This window comes from Apodemus sylvaticus, chromosome 1 (assembly GCF_947179515.1).
Source record: "Apodemus sylvaticus chromosome 1, mApoSyl1.1, whole genome shotgun sequence".
Lineage (NCBI taxonomy): Eukaryota > Metazoa > Chordata > Mammalia > Rodentia > Muridae > Apodemus > Apodemus sylvaticus.
In genome coordinates this window covers 191,512,344-191,524,630 of record NC_067472.1, presented here as the reverse complement: position 1 = coordinate 191,524,630, position 12,287 = coordinate 191,512,344, and the positions used below count along the sequence as shown (strand labels likewise).

At 49.4% G+C, this 12,287-nt stretch overlaps 1 protein-coding gene across 1 annotated transcript; it reads right to left on the bottom strand.

Annotated features, from left to right (window-relative positions):
• Positions 1-9,038: 9,038 nt before the first annotated feature.
• Positions 9,039-12,271, bottom strand: Tmem86b (transmembrane protein 86B). The gene is made up of 3 exons (XM_052170052.1): positions 11,217-12,271; positions 10,570-10,816; positions 9,039-9,725 (listed from the first exon to the last, which is right to left on the bottom strand). The coding sequence occupies exons 1-3, from the start codon at positions 11,265-11,267 to the stop codon at positions 9,343-9,345; spliced, it is 681 nt and encodes a 226-aa protein (XP_052026012.1). The 5' UTR covers positions 11,268-12,271; the 3' UTR covers positions 9,039-9,342.
• Positions 12,272-12,287: the final 16 nt, after the last annotated feature.

The window sequence follows — 12,287 nt, the reverse complement described above, 5'->3', positions numbered from 1 at the left end:
GAACTGGAGTTGTGGATTTTTTTGAGTTGCCATGTGGGTGCTGGAAACTAAATCCAGATCTCCAGCAAAAGTAGTAATGCTCTTAACCACTGAGCCACCCCTCCAGCCTCTAGACTTGCTTGCTTAGTTCTGTTTTGGTTTTGTTGTTTTGATTTGGTTTGGTTTTTTTCAAGACAGGGTTTCTCTGTGTAGCCCTGGCTGTCCTGGAACTCACTCTGTAGACCAGGCTGGCCTCAAACTCAGAAATCCGCCTGCCTCTGCCTCCCAAGGGCTGGGATTACAGGCATGCGTCACCTCTGCCTGGCATTAGTTTTGTTGTTATTTTGTTTTGCTTTGTTGAGACAGGGCTTCACTAAGTTGCCCAAGCAGGCCTTGAACTCCATCTGTAGCCCCGCCAGGCCTGAGCGTACATACAACCTTCAGCTGCAGTCTCCCAGGGAGCTAGGAAGACGGGCCTCTCCTGCCAACACAGACGAGTGAGCGTCTCTACTTCTGGTGTCGCTTTCCTTTCTCCTCAGCCTCCAGGGAAGCAAAGGTGAAGATGGAGGCCCAGTGTGTCGGTAAACATTTGAAGCCAGGCATGGTACCACACCCCTGCCATCCACCCCAGCACTTCGAAGGTACAGGGAGGACCAGGAGCTCAAGGCTAGCCTCGGGAACAGAACAAGCCCGAGGCCCGTCTGGGATACACAGAACTTGGTCAAAGAGTGGCCATCACAGAAGACCACAGCTGGACACATGACAAGGCCTCGATGGACCAATCTGCATCGCAGCCCCTGCATCTGTGCTCAAGGAACATCAGAAGAGTAGGCAGAAAGATTGGAAGAGCCAGAATGCCGGGAGTCTGTGTGAAGCACTCTGCTAGAAACGGCTAGCAAGACCAGAACAATATCAACAGCAGGGCTAATTCAGAAAGGGGGGAACCCGATGTGATCTCACCCTAGATAAAGAACTGTAGGCAGCCAACCAATGACTCTGGGGAGAGGGAGAACGAGCCCTCCTACTGGCTATTCAATACAAACTGGTGGGGCGAGGGAGAATGAGCCCTCTTTTTTTAAAAAAAATTTAAATATATTCTCTATATTTCAAATGATTTCCCATTTCCTGGATCCCCCCTCCCCGAAAGTCCCATAAGCCCTCTTCCCTCTCCCTGTCCTCCAATCACCCCCTTCCCGCTTCCCTGTCCTGGTATCCTCCTACATTGCTGCACTGAGCCTTTCCAGGACCAGGGGCCTCTCCTTCCTTCTTCTTGGGCATCATTTGATATGTGAATTGTGTCTTGGGTATTTAGAGCTTCTGGGTTAATATTCACTTATCAGTGAGTGCACACCATGTGTGTTCTTTTGTGATTGGGTTACCTCAGTTAGGATAATATTTTTCAGTTCCACCCACTTGCCTTCAGAATTTCATGAATTCATTGTTTTTAATAGCTGAGTACTCCATTGTATAAATATACCACATTTTCTGTATCCATTCCTCTGTTGAGGGACATCTGGGTTCTTTCCAGCTTCTAGCTATTATAAATAGGGCTGCTTTGAACATAGTGGAGCATGTATCTTTATTACATGCTGGGGAATCCTAGAAAAGAAACTGGGGAAGAACCTTGAGCACATGGGCACAGGGGAAATTTTACAGAACAGAACACCAATAGCTTATGCTCTAAGATCAAGAATTGACAGATGGAACCTCATAAAATTATAAAGTTTCTGTAAGGCAAAGGACACCGTCAAAAGTACAGAACAGCAACAAACAAATTGGGAAAAGATCTTTACCAACACTACAGATAGAGGGCTAATATCCAAGATATACAAAGAACTCAAGAAGGTAGACTCCAGCAAGCCAAACAACCCTATTAAAAAATGGGGTGCAGAGCTAAACAAAGAATTTTCACCTGAGGAATATCGAATGGCTGAGAAGCACCTAAAGAAATGTTCAACATCCTTAGTCATCAGGGAAATGCAAATCAAAACAACTCTGAGATTTCACCTCACACCAGTCATAATGGCTAGGATCAAAAACTCAGGAGAAAACAGGTGCTGGCAAGGATGTGGAGAAAGAGGAACACTCCTCCACTGCTGGTGGGGTTGCAAGATGGTGCAACCACTCTGGAAATCAGTCTGGCGGTTCATCAGAAAACTGGGCACGTCACTTCCAGAGGATCCTGCTATACCACTCCTGGGCAAATACTCAGAGGATTCCCCAGCATGTAATAAGGATGAGCCATCTTACTGGTTATTCAATAAAAAGTAGTCAACATCAAAAGCTTATGCACACAAACAACAAAAACAGACTCAGCAGATTGTAGTTAAATCTTCGTGCATGTGTATGCATATAATGATGTATATAACAATAATAATCAAAGAAAAAGAGTCCATTTGAATGTGGGGCAATGGAAGCGCAAAGTGATGTAACTCCATTTGAATTAAAAAACATCTGAAAGAGTGCTGTTGTGTCTGTGCGCGGGCAAGTGTGTGTCGTGCATGCAGGTGTGCAGGGCATGTCTGTAGAGGTCAGAGGATAAATTTGTAGAGTTTTCTTTATTTACCGTCATGTGACTCGTAGGGACTAAACTCAGACTGCCACACCTAAAGCGCCTTGACTGAGTTATTTTCACTTTTGTATTTTATAGCAGGACTATAATGACACAGAGGCTTTTTAATATTTTAAAGCTTACTCCTTCCAGCTTGGGCAAGCCTCCAGCTACTCTAACCTGACTAATGCCAGCACTAAACCCTGCCCGGTGGCCAGCTCTCGCTGCCGTGCTCCGCTTTGCCTGTCCCCCTCCACGTCTGGCTGGCTGGATCGCCTTTCTTTCTCTCTGAGTCTTTCTTCTTCCAGCGTCCCTCTCTCCGCCCGGATGAGCTGCTCTTCACTCCCTGCCCAGCTCCTTGCGGGCCTGAGTACCGGAGGCTTTCCACGGAGCTCTCCGGCCGGGAGGGGCGGGGTGGCAGGGTCCTGGCGAAGGGGAGCGGGTGCGAGCGGGGAGGTGGCTCCGCCTCTGTCTCCGCTGAGCCTGCCGCGTGGGGCGGACGGGAGGCCGACTGGACAGGGCGGAGTGCAGCGGAGCTTCAGGTGGCGATCGGGAGAGAGCAGGCCTCTTCCTAAGTGTTACTGCTCTCTGACAGAGGCTCTCGGGCTCGCACACCCTTAATCCTTCCTGACAGAATTCTTATATACAGTTTTGGCGTGGCTCCAGTTCTGGCAGCAGGTACTTCTCATTGGCTTGGTCTGAGAGCTTGGGGAAACCTTATCCGCTTGTGGGAGGGCTTGGTGCTGTCCCAGGACCGATGGCCACACACCTCTCTGCAGGAGCTGTGGGACCCTATAGCTGGGACAGGAGCCAGGGGCCAAGGGGCGTGGCTGACCCCCTGCTGACCCTTGCAGACGACAGTCACCTACTGTCTGGGCGCCTGAGCTTGACTGGCACCAGGCTGCCTATACACAGCTCACCGCCCACAGCTACTGGCCATCAGAGCTTTATTAAAGCCAGTCAGATACAATTCCAGATTGCCTTACACAGGTAAAGAAGGAATAAAGCCGGGCGGTGGTGGCGCACGCAGAGGCAGGCGGATTTCTGAGTTCGAGGCCAGCCTGGTCTACAGAGTGAGTTCCAGGACAGCCAGGGCTACACAGAGAAACCCTGTCTCGAAAAACCAAAAAGAAAAAGAAAAAAAAAAAAAAGAAGTGATATTTACAAAATATGTGGCCAGTGATAGGCCTTAAAAATAAAAAATACCAAGATCCTGAAAGCATTTAGCTCTCTGCTGGTACAGAACTAACAAGTGCATACAGAGACACATCTTCACACAATTCACTCCAATAGTATTCTGTACTACACCCAATGTACTCCTGCTAGCTTGGAATTCACTGAGTAGAACAGGCTGAGGTAGAACTCACGGGCAGTCCTCCTGTCTCAGGAGCCAAGGGTACAGGTGTGTACCACCTATGTGTACTGTTCTTAGAAAAATACTGTTAAAAGTGTTGGGCTTTCTTGCACCTTTCTTCTTTTCATTGAGATAGGAGCCCCCATAGCTCAGGCTGCCCTTGAACTCATAATGTAGTTTAGTTGGTAGACTGTCTCTCCACATGCACCAAGCCATGGGTTTGATTGCCAGCACTACACACACCGGGAGCAGTAGTATATGAATGTATTCACTGCATCTAGGAGGTACAGAGGGAGAATCACAAGTTCAAGGTCATCTTCAGCTTTGTATCAAAGTTCAAAGGTAGGTAGCCTGGGATACAGAAGATACATACATGTGCGTGCACACACACACACACAGAGAGAGAGAGATTATATAATGGACTAGAAAGGTGGTTCTGTTCAAATCGTCAACAAGGATCCTCACAAGTCTTAGCAGAGATGTGGACTCCAAAGCAAGCTGGCTTCCCAGACCTGATCCATCAGTGAGAGACCCTTCTCAACAAAAGGTGGATATATACAGAAGAAAACCAACATCAGCCTCTAGCCTCCATACAGACACAAGAGCATGTGCATGTGTGTGTGTGTGTGCGCGCGCGCGTGCACACACACACACACACACACACACACACACACTGGCAATGGCAAAGTAAGTCTTAAGAAAAAGCAGGAGTGGGAGGGACTGGAGAGATGGCTCGGCAGTTAAGAGTGCCAGCAGCGCCCCAGTTCAATTCCTGGCAAGCACATGGTAGCTCATAACCATCTCTAATGTGATCTGATGCCCTACTCTACATGCAGAGAGAGCACTCATGTACATAAATCTTTTAAAACAAATAAACAGGGCTGTAGGGAAAACAAACACAGGTTATAGTGAGGCCGTGGGAAACTCGCATCCTACACGTTGGTAGAAATGTAAGGTGGCATGGCTGCTGGGGGAGCCGTATAATGGCTCCTCATAGAATTAAAGTTCAACCAGCAGACAGGGGAAGTTCAGTGGTAAGTTACTTGTACAAGCTTGATAACCTGAGTTTCATCTCCAGCACCCATTAAATGTCAGGCGTAAGAGTACACACAAACCTGGTAATCACAGCTGGGGTTGGTGGAGACAGAAGAATGTCTGGAGCTTGCCAGCTAACTGGTCTACCCTGTGAGTTCCACGGTCAATGAACATGAGCTCAAAAAAACGGCTCAGTGGTTAAGAGCACTCACTACTCGTGCAAGAAACTGGAGGTCTGATCGTAACAACCATATGAAGGTTCACACCTGCCTGCAACTCTGGTTCCAGGGTATCTGAGGCCCTCCCCCATCTTCTGACTTCTGGGATCGATGTATTTAAGATATAGCATATACATGTATGAAACTATCAAAGAATAAATAAAACTTTTTGAACATTTTATTTTGGTAAAAAATGAATTAAAAATTTTCCACTTCTGTGAAGTACTTAGAATAGTCGAGGACATGCATAAATTACAGGGATGGAAATGGAGAGAAGCCCGAGGAAAAGCAGGTCCAGCGACAGGCCCAAAGTGGGACCCAGTGTAAGGGGAGACCGCAAGGCCTGACACTATTACTGAGACTATGGAGCACTCACAAAAAGGGACCTAGCATGACCGCCCTCTGAAAGATCCAATAAGCAACTAAGAGAGTCAGATGCAGGTATTTGCACCCAACCAATGGACAGAAGCTGCTGACCCCTGCTGCTGAATTAGGGAAGGCTGAGAGAAGCTGAGGGCGACCCTGTAGGAGGACCAGCAGTCTCAATCTGGACCCCCTGCATCTCTCAAACACTGGACCACCAAACAGGCAGCACACACCAGCTGATGAGGCCCCTAGCACACACACAATAGAGGAATATGGGGTCTGTGTTCATTCAGAGATGATGCACCCAACCCTCAAGAGACTGGAGGCCCCAGGGAGTTTAGAGGTCAGGTGGGGTGGGGGGTGAAGACATCCACGTGGAGACAGAAAGGGAGGAGGGAAGGAAGTCGGAGGGTGGACAGGAGTTGGCAGTGTGGAGAATAAAATATGGAGTGTATAAAAATAAAAATTATGAGCCGGGCGTGGTGGTGCACGCCTGTAATCCCAGCACTCTGGGAGGCAGAGGCAGGCAGATTTCTGAGTTTGAGGCCAGCCTGGTCTACAGAGTGAGTTCCAGGACATCCAGGACTACACAGAGAAACCCTGTCTCAAAAAACCAATAATAATAATAATAATAACAGGCAGATTTCTGAGTTTGAGGCCAGCCTGGTCTACAGAGTGAGTTCCAGGACATCCAGGACTACACAGAGAAACCCTGTCTCAAAAAACCAACAATAATAATAATAATAATAATAATAAATTGAAAATAGTCAAATTAAAGAGGAATGGTATGCTATTTAATGGTTATAGAATTTCAGTTTTTAAGCAGTTATGGTGGTGCATACCTGTTATCCTAGCACCTAGGAAGCTGAGGAAGACAAGTGCTGTGAGCCTGACCATACATGGACTACAGTGAATGTTACACCAGCCTGTCTAGAGAGTGAGATCTGTCCATAAATACTAAACAGCTTGAAAGAAGGTTCAACATATGTATATATGCGGACTAGAGTTCAGATCCCCAGGAAGATGGATGGTTATGACAGCTTGACTGCAATCCCAATGGGCAAGAAGCAGAGAAAGCTGGAGAAAGCTGGCTAGCCAGCCAGCAGAGACTCAGCGAGATTCTGCTTCGATAAATATGGTGGACAGCGACTGAAGAAAGTCACTCAATGCCAACCTTGAGCCTCTGTTGGGAACACACTCATAAAAAGCAATGGGGAAAACAGGAAAGTTAAGCATGCAGGTTGTCTTTCCAAGGAAAAGATGTAGAACCTATTTTCTGCCCAGACCAGAAATGGAGGTGCTAATATAACCTACTGATCCTTGTACTATTTGTAGGGTCAGACTACAAGCTCCCACAAGCAGGCAGGAGGCAATTACAGCCAAGGTGATCTTTGCCTTATCTATATGACCAAGGGTTCCTCCAAGCAGTATCAGAAAAACGTAATAGTCTAAGGGACCTCTGTGTTATCTGGTCTGGCCAGGGGCTCCAGGAGCCCACAACCAGGATCGTAAGTGGCTAACAACCCCCATTGCTGAGCACTATCTGTGTGACCGAGGTCACGCTAGATCCCCTTCTAGTCCCATAGCACATGTGACTTATCTCTAAAGCCCATCTTCATGGATGCGGCAAGTATTTTGAGAAGTGTTTAGGGATTGTGTTGCATCTGCAAACTTGTTTTCAAATCGTACAAATTAAATATGCCTCAAATAAAACTGCTCAGGGTCAGATTGAGACACTGGCTATGGCTGAGTTGTGTTGAACCTGATTTTCTTGTTTCAATGTGGATATTCTGATGGCCCTGGTGTCTGAAGATACCACACAGGTCTCAACGTGCAGGGTACACATGCACCAACATCTATACACGTGAATACACATATACATATGCATGCACACCACACATACATACCCATAAAAAGAAAGGTTTAAAAAAGAAGAAAAGCACTTGCTTTCAAGCCTGATAACCCGAGTTCCGGCACAGTGGAAAGGAAGAACACACTCCTGCAGTTGTCCTTTGATCTCCACTTGAGTACTGTGGCGTGGGCCCTAAGGATGCCCTGTAGACAAGAGCGAGCTGAACTTCTGATCCTCCTGTCTCCACCTTGCAAGCGTTAAGATTATGTTTGCACTATCATACCAAGTTTATATTAAGTCCTGGAGATTGTATTCTACTGAGCTACACACCCCAGCCCAATTTTAGTCTTTTTGTGTGTTCTGACACACAACAGGAAGCCCAGACATGGGAAGCGGCTTGTCAAGGGCACACTGTCGCTGAGAACCACCCCTAAGTTCTTCCTATTGTACACCCATCTGCAGTTACCTGTAGCCTCCAAGGTTCCTCTATCCCCACTGCTCCCTCTGGCACTAACTACTGTGGCTGTTCCCCAGAAGCTGTCTGCCTAAGGACGTGGCTCAATAGTAGAGTGCTTGCCTGACATGCACAGAGCTCTAGATCCTGTCCCCAATGTTACAAAAATGTACTCATGTGTTAGTTCTAACACTGGAGAGGTGAAGGCAGGAGCACCAGAAGTTCAAGGTCATCTTCAGCTACACAGTAGGTTCAGACACTACCAGATGAGTGGGGGTGAGGCAGGTAAAAAGGTTGGCAAAATGCTTGCTAAATAAGCATGGGAACCTGAATTTGATTCCCAGAACCCAACCCACATAAAAAGTCAGGCATGGTAGCATGTGTTATAATCCTACTCCCCGGTGTTCACTGATCAGCTACCTCCCTCCTCTCCCCCCCCCTCTCACACACACACACACACACACACACACACACACACTGGGGGGTGGGGCTTGGATGTAGGATGTGATCAGGCAACAGGCCTCGAATCATGGGGATTAATCAAGATGTTTGCTTGAGGGGCTGGCTGAGGCAGGATAGGGAATTTCAGAGTCCCACGGGTTATAGGTTATTATAAAATCCTGTCTGAAAAGGACTGTGCATGTACAAGCAGCAAATGACGCAGCAGTCAAGAGTGCTTAGAGTTCAAGGCCAGCCTAAGTTACAAAGTAAGATCCTACACCTTTGGTGGCACATACCTTTAATCCCAGCACTAGTGAGACAGAGGCAGGCAGATCTCGGAGTTCAAGGACAGCCAGGGCTACACAGAAGCAGGTAGAGGGTGGGGGAGAGGCAGCTCACAACTGCTCGTAATCCAGATCCAGATCTGATACCTCCACCCTCCGCAGGCACTTTCGCTTGTGTATATACCTACACACAGAGAAATAGAAGTTTCCATGATTCAGTGTGTGTGTGTGTGTGTGTGTGATGTACTTGCAGCTCTGAGGAGGGCAGGGCAGACACAGGCTGGAGCTTGTTGGCCTAGTAGAGAAACTGCCAAGCCCCAGGTTCTGGGAGGACTCTGCCTCAGACAGTGGAGGGAAGGGATACCAGATTAGGAGCATCCAAGTTCACACACCTGGACACATGTATACCCACTCACACCCAAATCTTTTTTTCTAATGCCATGTTTGCTGTTAGATCTGTCATCATCCCCTATACATTCCTCCCAAATAATGGTGACACTGATGTTCCAACGCTCGTTTTACTTCAACAGCCATAAGCAGATCTGGAGCCGTGTGAAGGGGCAGGGAGCTAGGAAAGGCTGCCGGGGAAGGAAGTGGGCATGGGGAGGGAAGACAGGACTTGGGCTGGGTTGAGGATCCTGGAATCCAAAAGCAGAAGCCAGGGAAGGCAGCTTGAAGTCTGGTAGATCTGAAGTTCTGCCAGCAGTGCACAGATGTTTAAGATGCCACATATCTGTTGGCATATGACTGCAAGCATTCACTTGCTAGGCTGGGTCAGGAGGGGCTACCAGGCTGCCTGGGTCCTGCTTTAGTGGGTTTTGAGCCCTGGGTTCCTGAGGGCTGACAGGGTGAGGAGGAGCTGGGCTGCATAGTAGGTGCTCATGGTCACTAAACGGGCAAAAGGTAAAGAAGAGACGAAAGTGTTCCAGGCCAGCACACAGTCTGAGAATACAAAGAGCACTGCGCCCCAGCCGGCACTTCCGCCCCAGCCAAGGCCGCGCCACAGCATGGAGTTCAAGACTAGCCCGTAGGCTGATACGGGTAACACCATGTTCGGCTTGAGGTGCGGCAGGAGGAAGCTGTAGTACGTCAGAGAGGCCAAGGAGGTGCACAGCAGCACTCTGGGCCGCAGCGGGGACAGGCCAAAAGCCCAGAGGTACAACAAGTGGGCAACAGAGAAGGCAGCCACGCCTGAGGGAGAGAAGAATAGCAACTCGGTGAGGCAGGGCTGAGAAACCAGGGAGGCACCTGTTGGCCTCCTGCTTCTTCTCAGAGTTGCCTTGGCCACCACCAGCCATGAAGAACAAACGAATGTCCCCAAAGCACTAGCTCCCCCAGTGACCACAGCACCATCATGCTCTGCTGATTATAGCCCTCTTTTTCTTAATAGGTCTCAAATTCCTTTTTATCCTTGGGTGTTCAATCAGTTCCCAAAGCAATGGCAGTGACCTTAAAACTCACAGCATCATGTGTTTGCTCTGCTTAAGTCTGTCACTTCTAAATTGTGTTCTGGGAAGCCCCACACCACACCCTTGTTTTACCCACCATCCCACTCTAGCCAAGCTAGCCCATTTGGGCAAACTACCTCCCACACTGTTACCCCAGGCCCTTCCCACACTGTCTTCATGCCCAGGATGGCTGCTCTTCCCATAGACGCACATATCCTCGACTCCTGTAATCCTAGCCCTTGAGAAAGCTAAGGCAGGAGATCCAACATCTGAGGACATTCAGACCAGCCTGGATGGACTATCTTAAAAATGACTCCCTACCACCCCCACCCACCTCAGCCATTTTATACCTTAATTTTCTCCACACCACCCCTTCCAACCAGTAACCCCACATCTTCTAACCAAACAGCCTGACCTCAAGCCCCTGGCTGAACTGTGAGCTACCACTGCCTTCTGCTATCTCAAGATGACAGCCTGGTTCAACCCAGGGGAGCTAGGGAAGGGTCCTTACAATGCAAAGCTGTATCCCAGCACTGACTCAACTCCACAAGAACCCTAGGTGTGTTGTCATGGGATTCCCTGCTCACCATAAAAGAAAGCTTCAGGCCAGATGAGGCAGGCATCTCCCACAGCAGAACATACAAGAGCTCCTTGCAGGAGCCAGGTGTAGCTCCCACCAGGGGCCACAGCCCACAGGAACACAACCAGGCAGAGAATGGGCTGGCACTTGATTAGGGCACTGACCCAAGATGGCTGGTCCACAGGAATCCAGAGGAGGAAGTAAAGGAAGCAGGCAAGGATGAAGGGGACCAGCCACCTACGGACCTGTGGGTGCTTCAGGAGAGGGAACTGCTCAGCCTCCCACTCAGCCCAGTCCTGGGGTGGGGTCACAGCAAGGCACTGTAGGAAATGGCTAATTCCAGTGCGTAGGAGGAGGGAACAGGAGGCTGCTCAATTCAAAACCGATCTAGGGCACATAGTGAGAACCCATTTTAACATCTGTCCCCCACACTACCCCATGCCAGGACCCAAGGGTGCCCCCGCTGGACTTTCTGGATTAGGATCTTTAGCCACCTTGAGACCCTTTTTATTCATGTCTCCTGGAAGGACAAAACCACGATACGTTAAAATCCAGCCTCCTGGAAGGACAGGGGATCTCCACCAAGCACAGAGAATCACAGGCCCCAGGGCTGCCCATGTCCCAGCCTGACCCCACCCCCACCCGGGCTCTCACTTGGTCTGACAAGAGTGTCTCCAGGGGCAGCCCCTCTTCTCTGGCATCCATGTTGAGTCACTTCTCTTTAGGAACCAGTGGCTTCCGAGGGCAGAGGGGAAGCCTTGTGGTTATACATTAACCCAAGTGTCCTGTGGACTCGGGGGCTGATAACAGCGCTCACTCAAGGCCCGTTCTTCTCTGGCACTTGCTGATAAGGTGCCCATCAGGAACCAAGGGTCCCTCCACCCTCCCCAGCACTTAGAAACCTGGCCACCACCTCCCTTACAGGCCAGCAAAAGGGACCCCCCTCCCCCCAAGTGGAGCTCCCATTGTCTCATGCCCAGCCAATCAGAAGAGACAATGCAAAGTTCCACAGAGTGGTACCCCCACAACCGCCCCTGAAGGACAGCAGGCAGGAAGGACTCTAGTCCTGCCACAAGTGCTGGTTAAATAAATCCTGTCTTGTGCTTGAAGTCATTCAAACATTTCCCAGAAGGATCATCACTCCACTGTACTCACCGTTCTGCAGCCTTCCCATGTACAAGACAGGGACCTGCTGAATGCCAAGGACTACTGCCGTCCTCAACCATCCCCTTAGGGGAGCTTCACTTTGTGTCCATCCTCAAGGCAGCTTCCCGTGCCCCAGTCTCCCCCCACACTTCTTTGTCTCTGAGACAGGGTTCTCTGCCTAGCCCTCGCTGTCCTGGACCTTGGTGTGTAGACATGCCTGGGCTTAAACTTATGCAGACCCACCTGCCTCTGCCTCCCGAGTGCACAACCACCACCACCATGCCTGGTGCCTCCTATCCCCTTAACGGCAGGAAGCTTAGCCGCAGAAGCCAGGGACCTCTTGCTGTTTTTAGCAAGTCTGTTAGAGGAGGGTAGAGGGAAGAGGCTGTGAGCTACCTCAGCACAGCCCTACCTGGTCTGCACTCCACAACAGGGCCAAGGAGGCAAACATCAGGATGAGAGCCCAAAGTGCTGACTCAAGACCAGGGCCTGTTTCCTGATGTTCTGCCTGGTGTATAAGCATTTCCCATCCCCCTACATCCACCCACACTCTCTCAAGTGTGGTCTTAAGAGAATGTA

Excerpts from the sequence above, each read along its gene's own strand:
- Tmem86b (XM_052170052.1), bottom strand. The coding sequence starts at position 11,267 with ATGGATGCCAGAGAAGAGGGGCTGCCCCTGGAGACACTCTTGTCAGAC. Across the intron at positions 10,817-11,216 it reads AGACACTCTTGTCAGACCAA|CACCCACAGGTCCGTAGGTG; the intron begins GTGAGAGCCCGG and ends CCTCTCCTGAAG. Across the intron at positions 9,726-10,569 it reads GCCTGAAGCTTTCTTTTATG|GCGTGGCTGCCTTCTCTGTT; the intron begins GTGAGCAGGGAA and ends TCTCTCCCTCAG.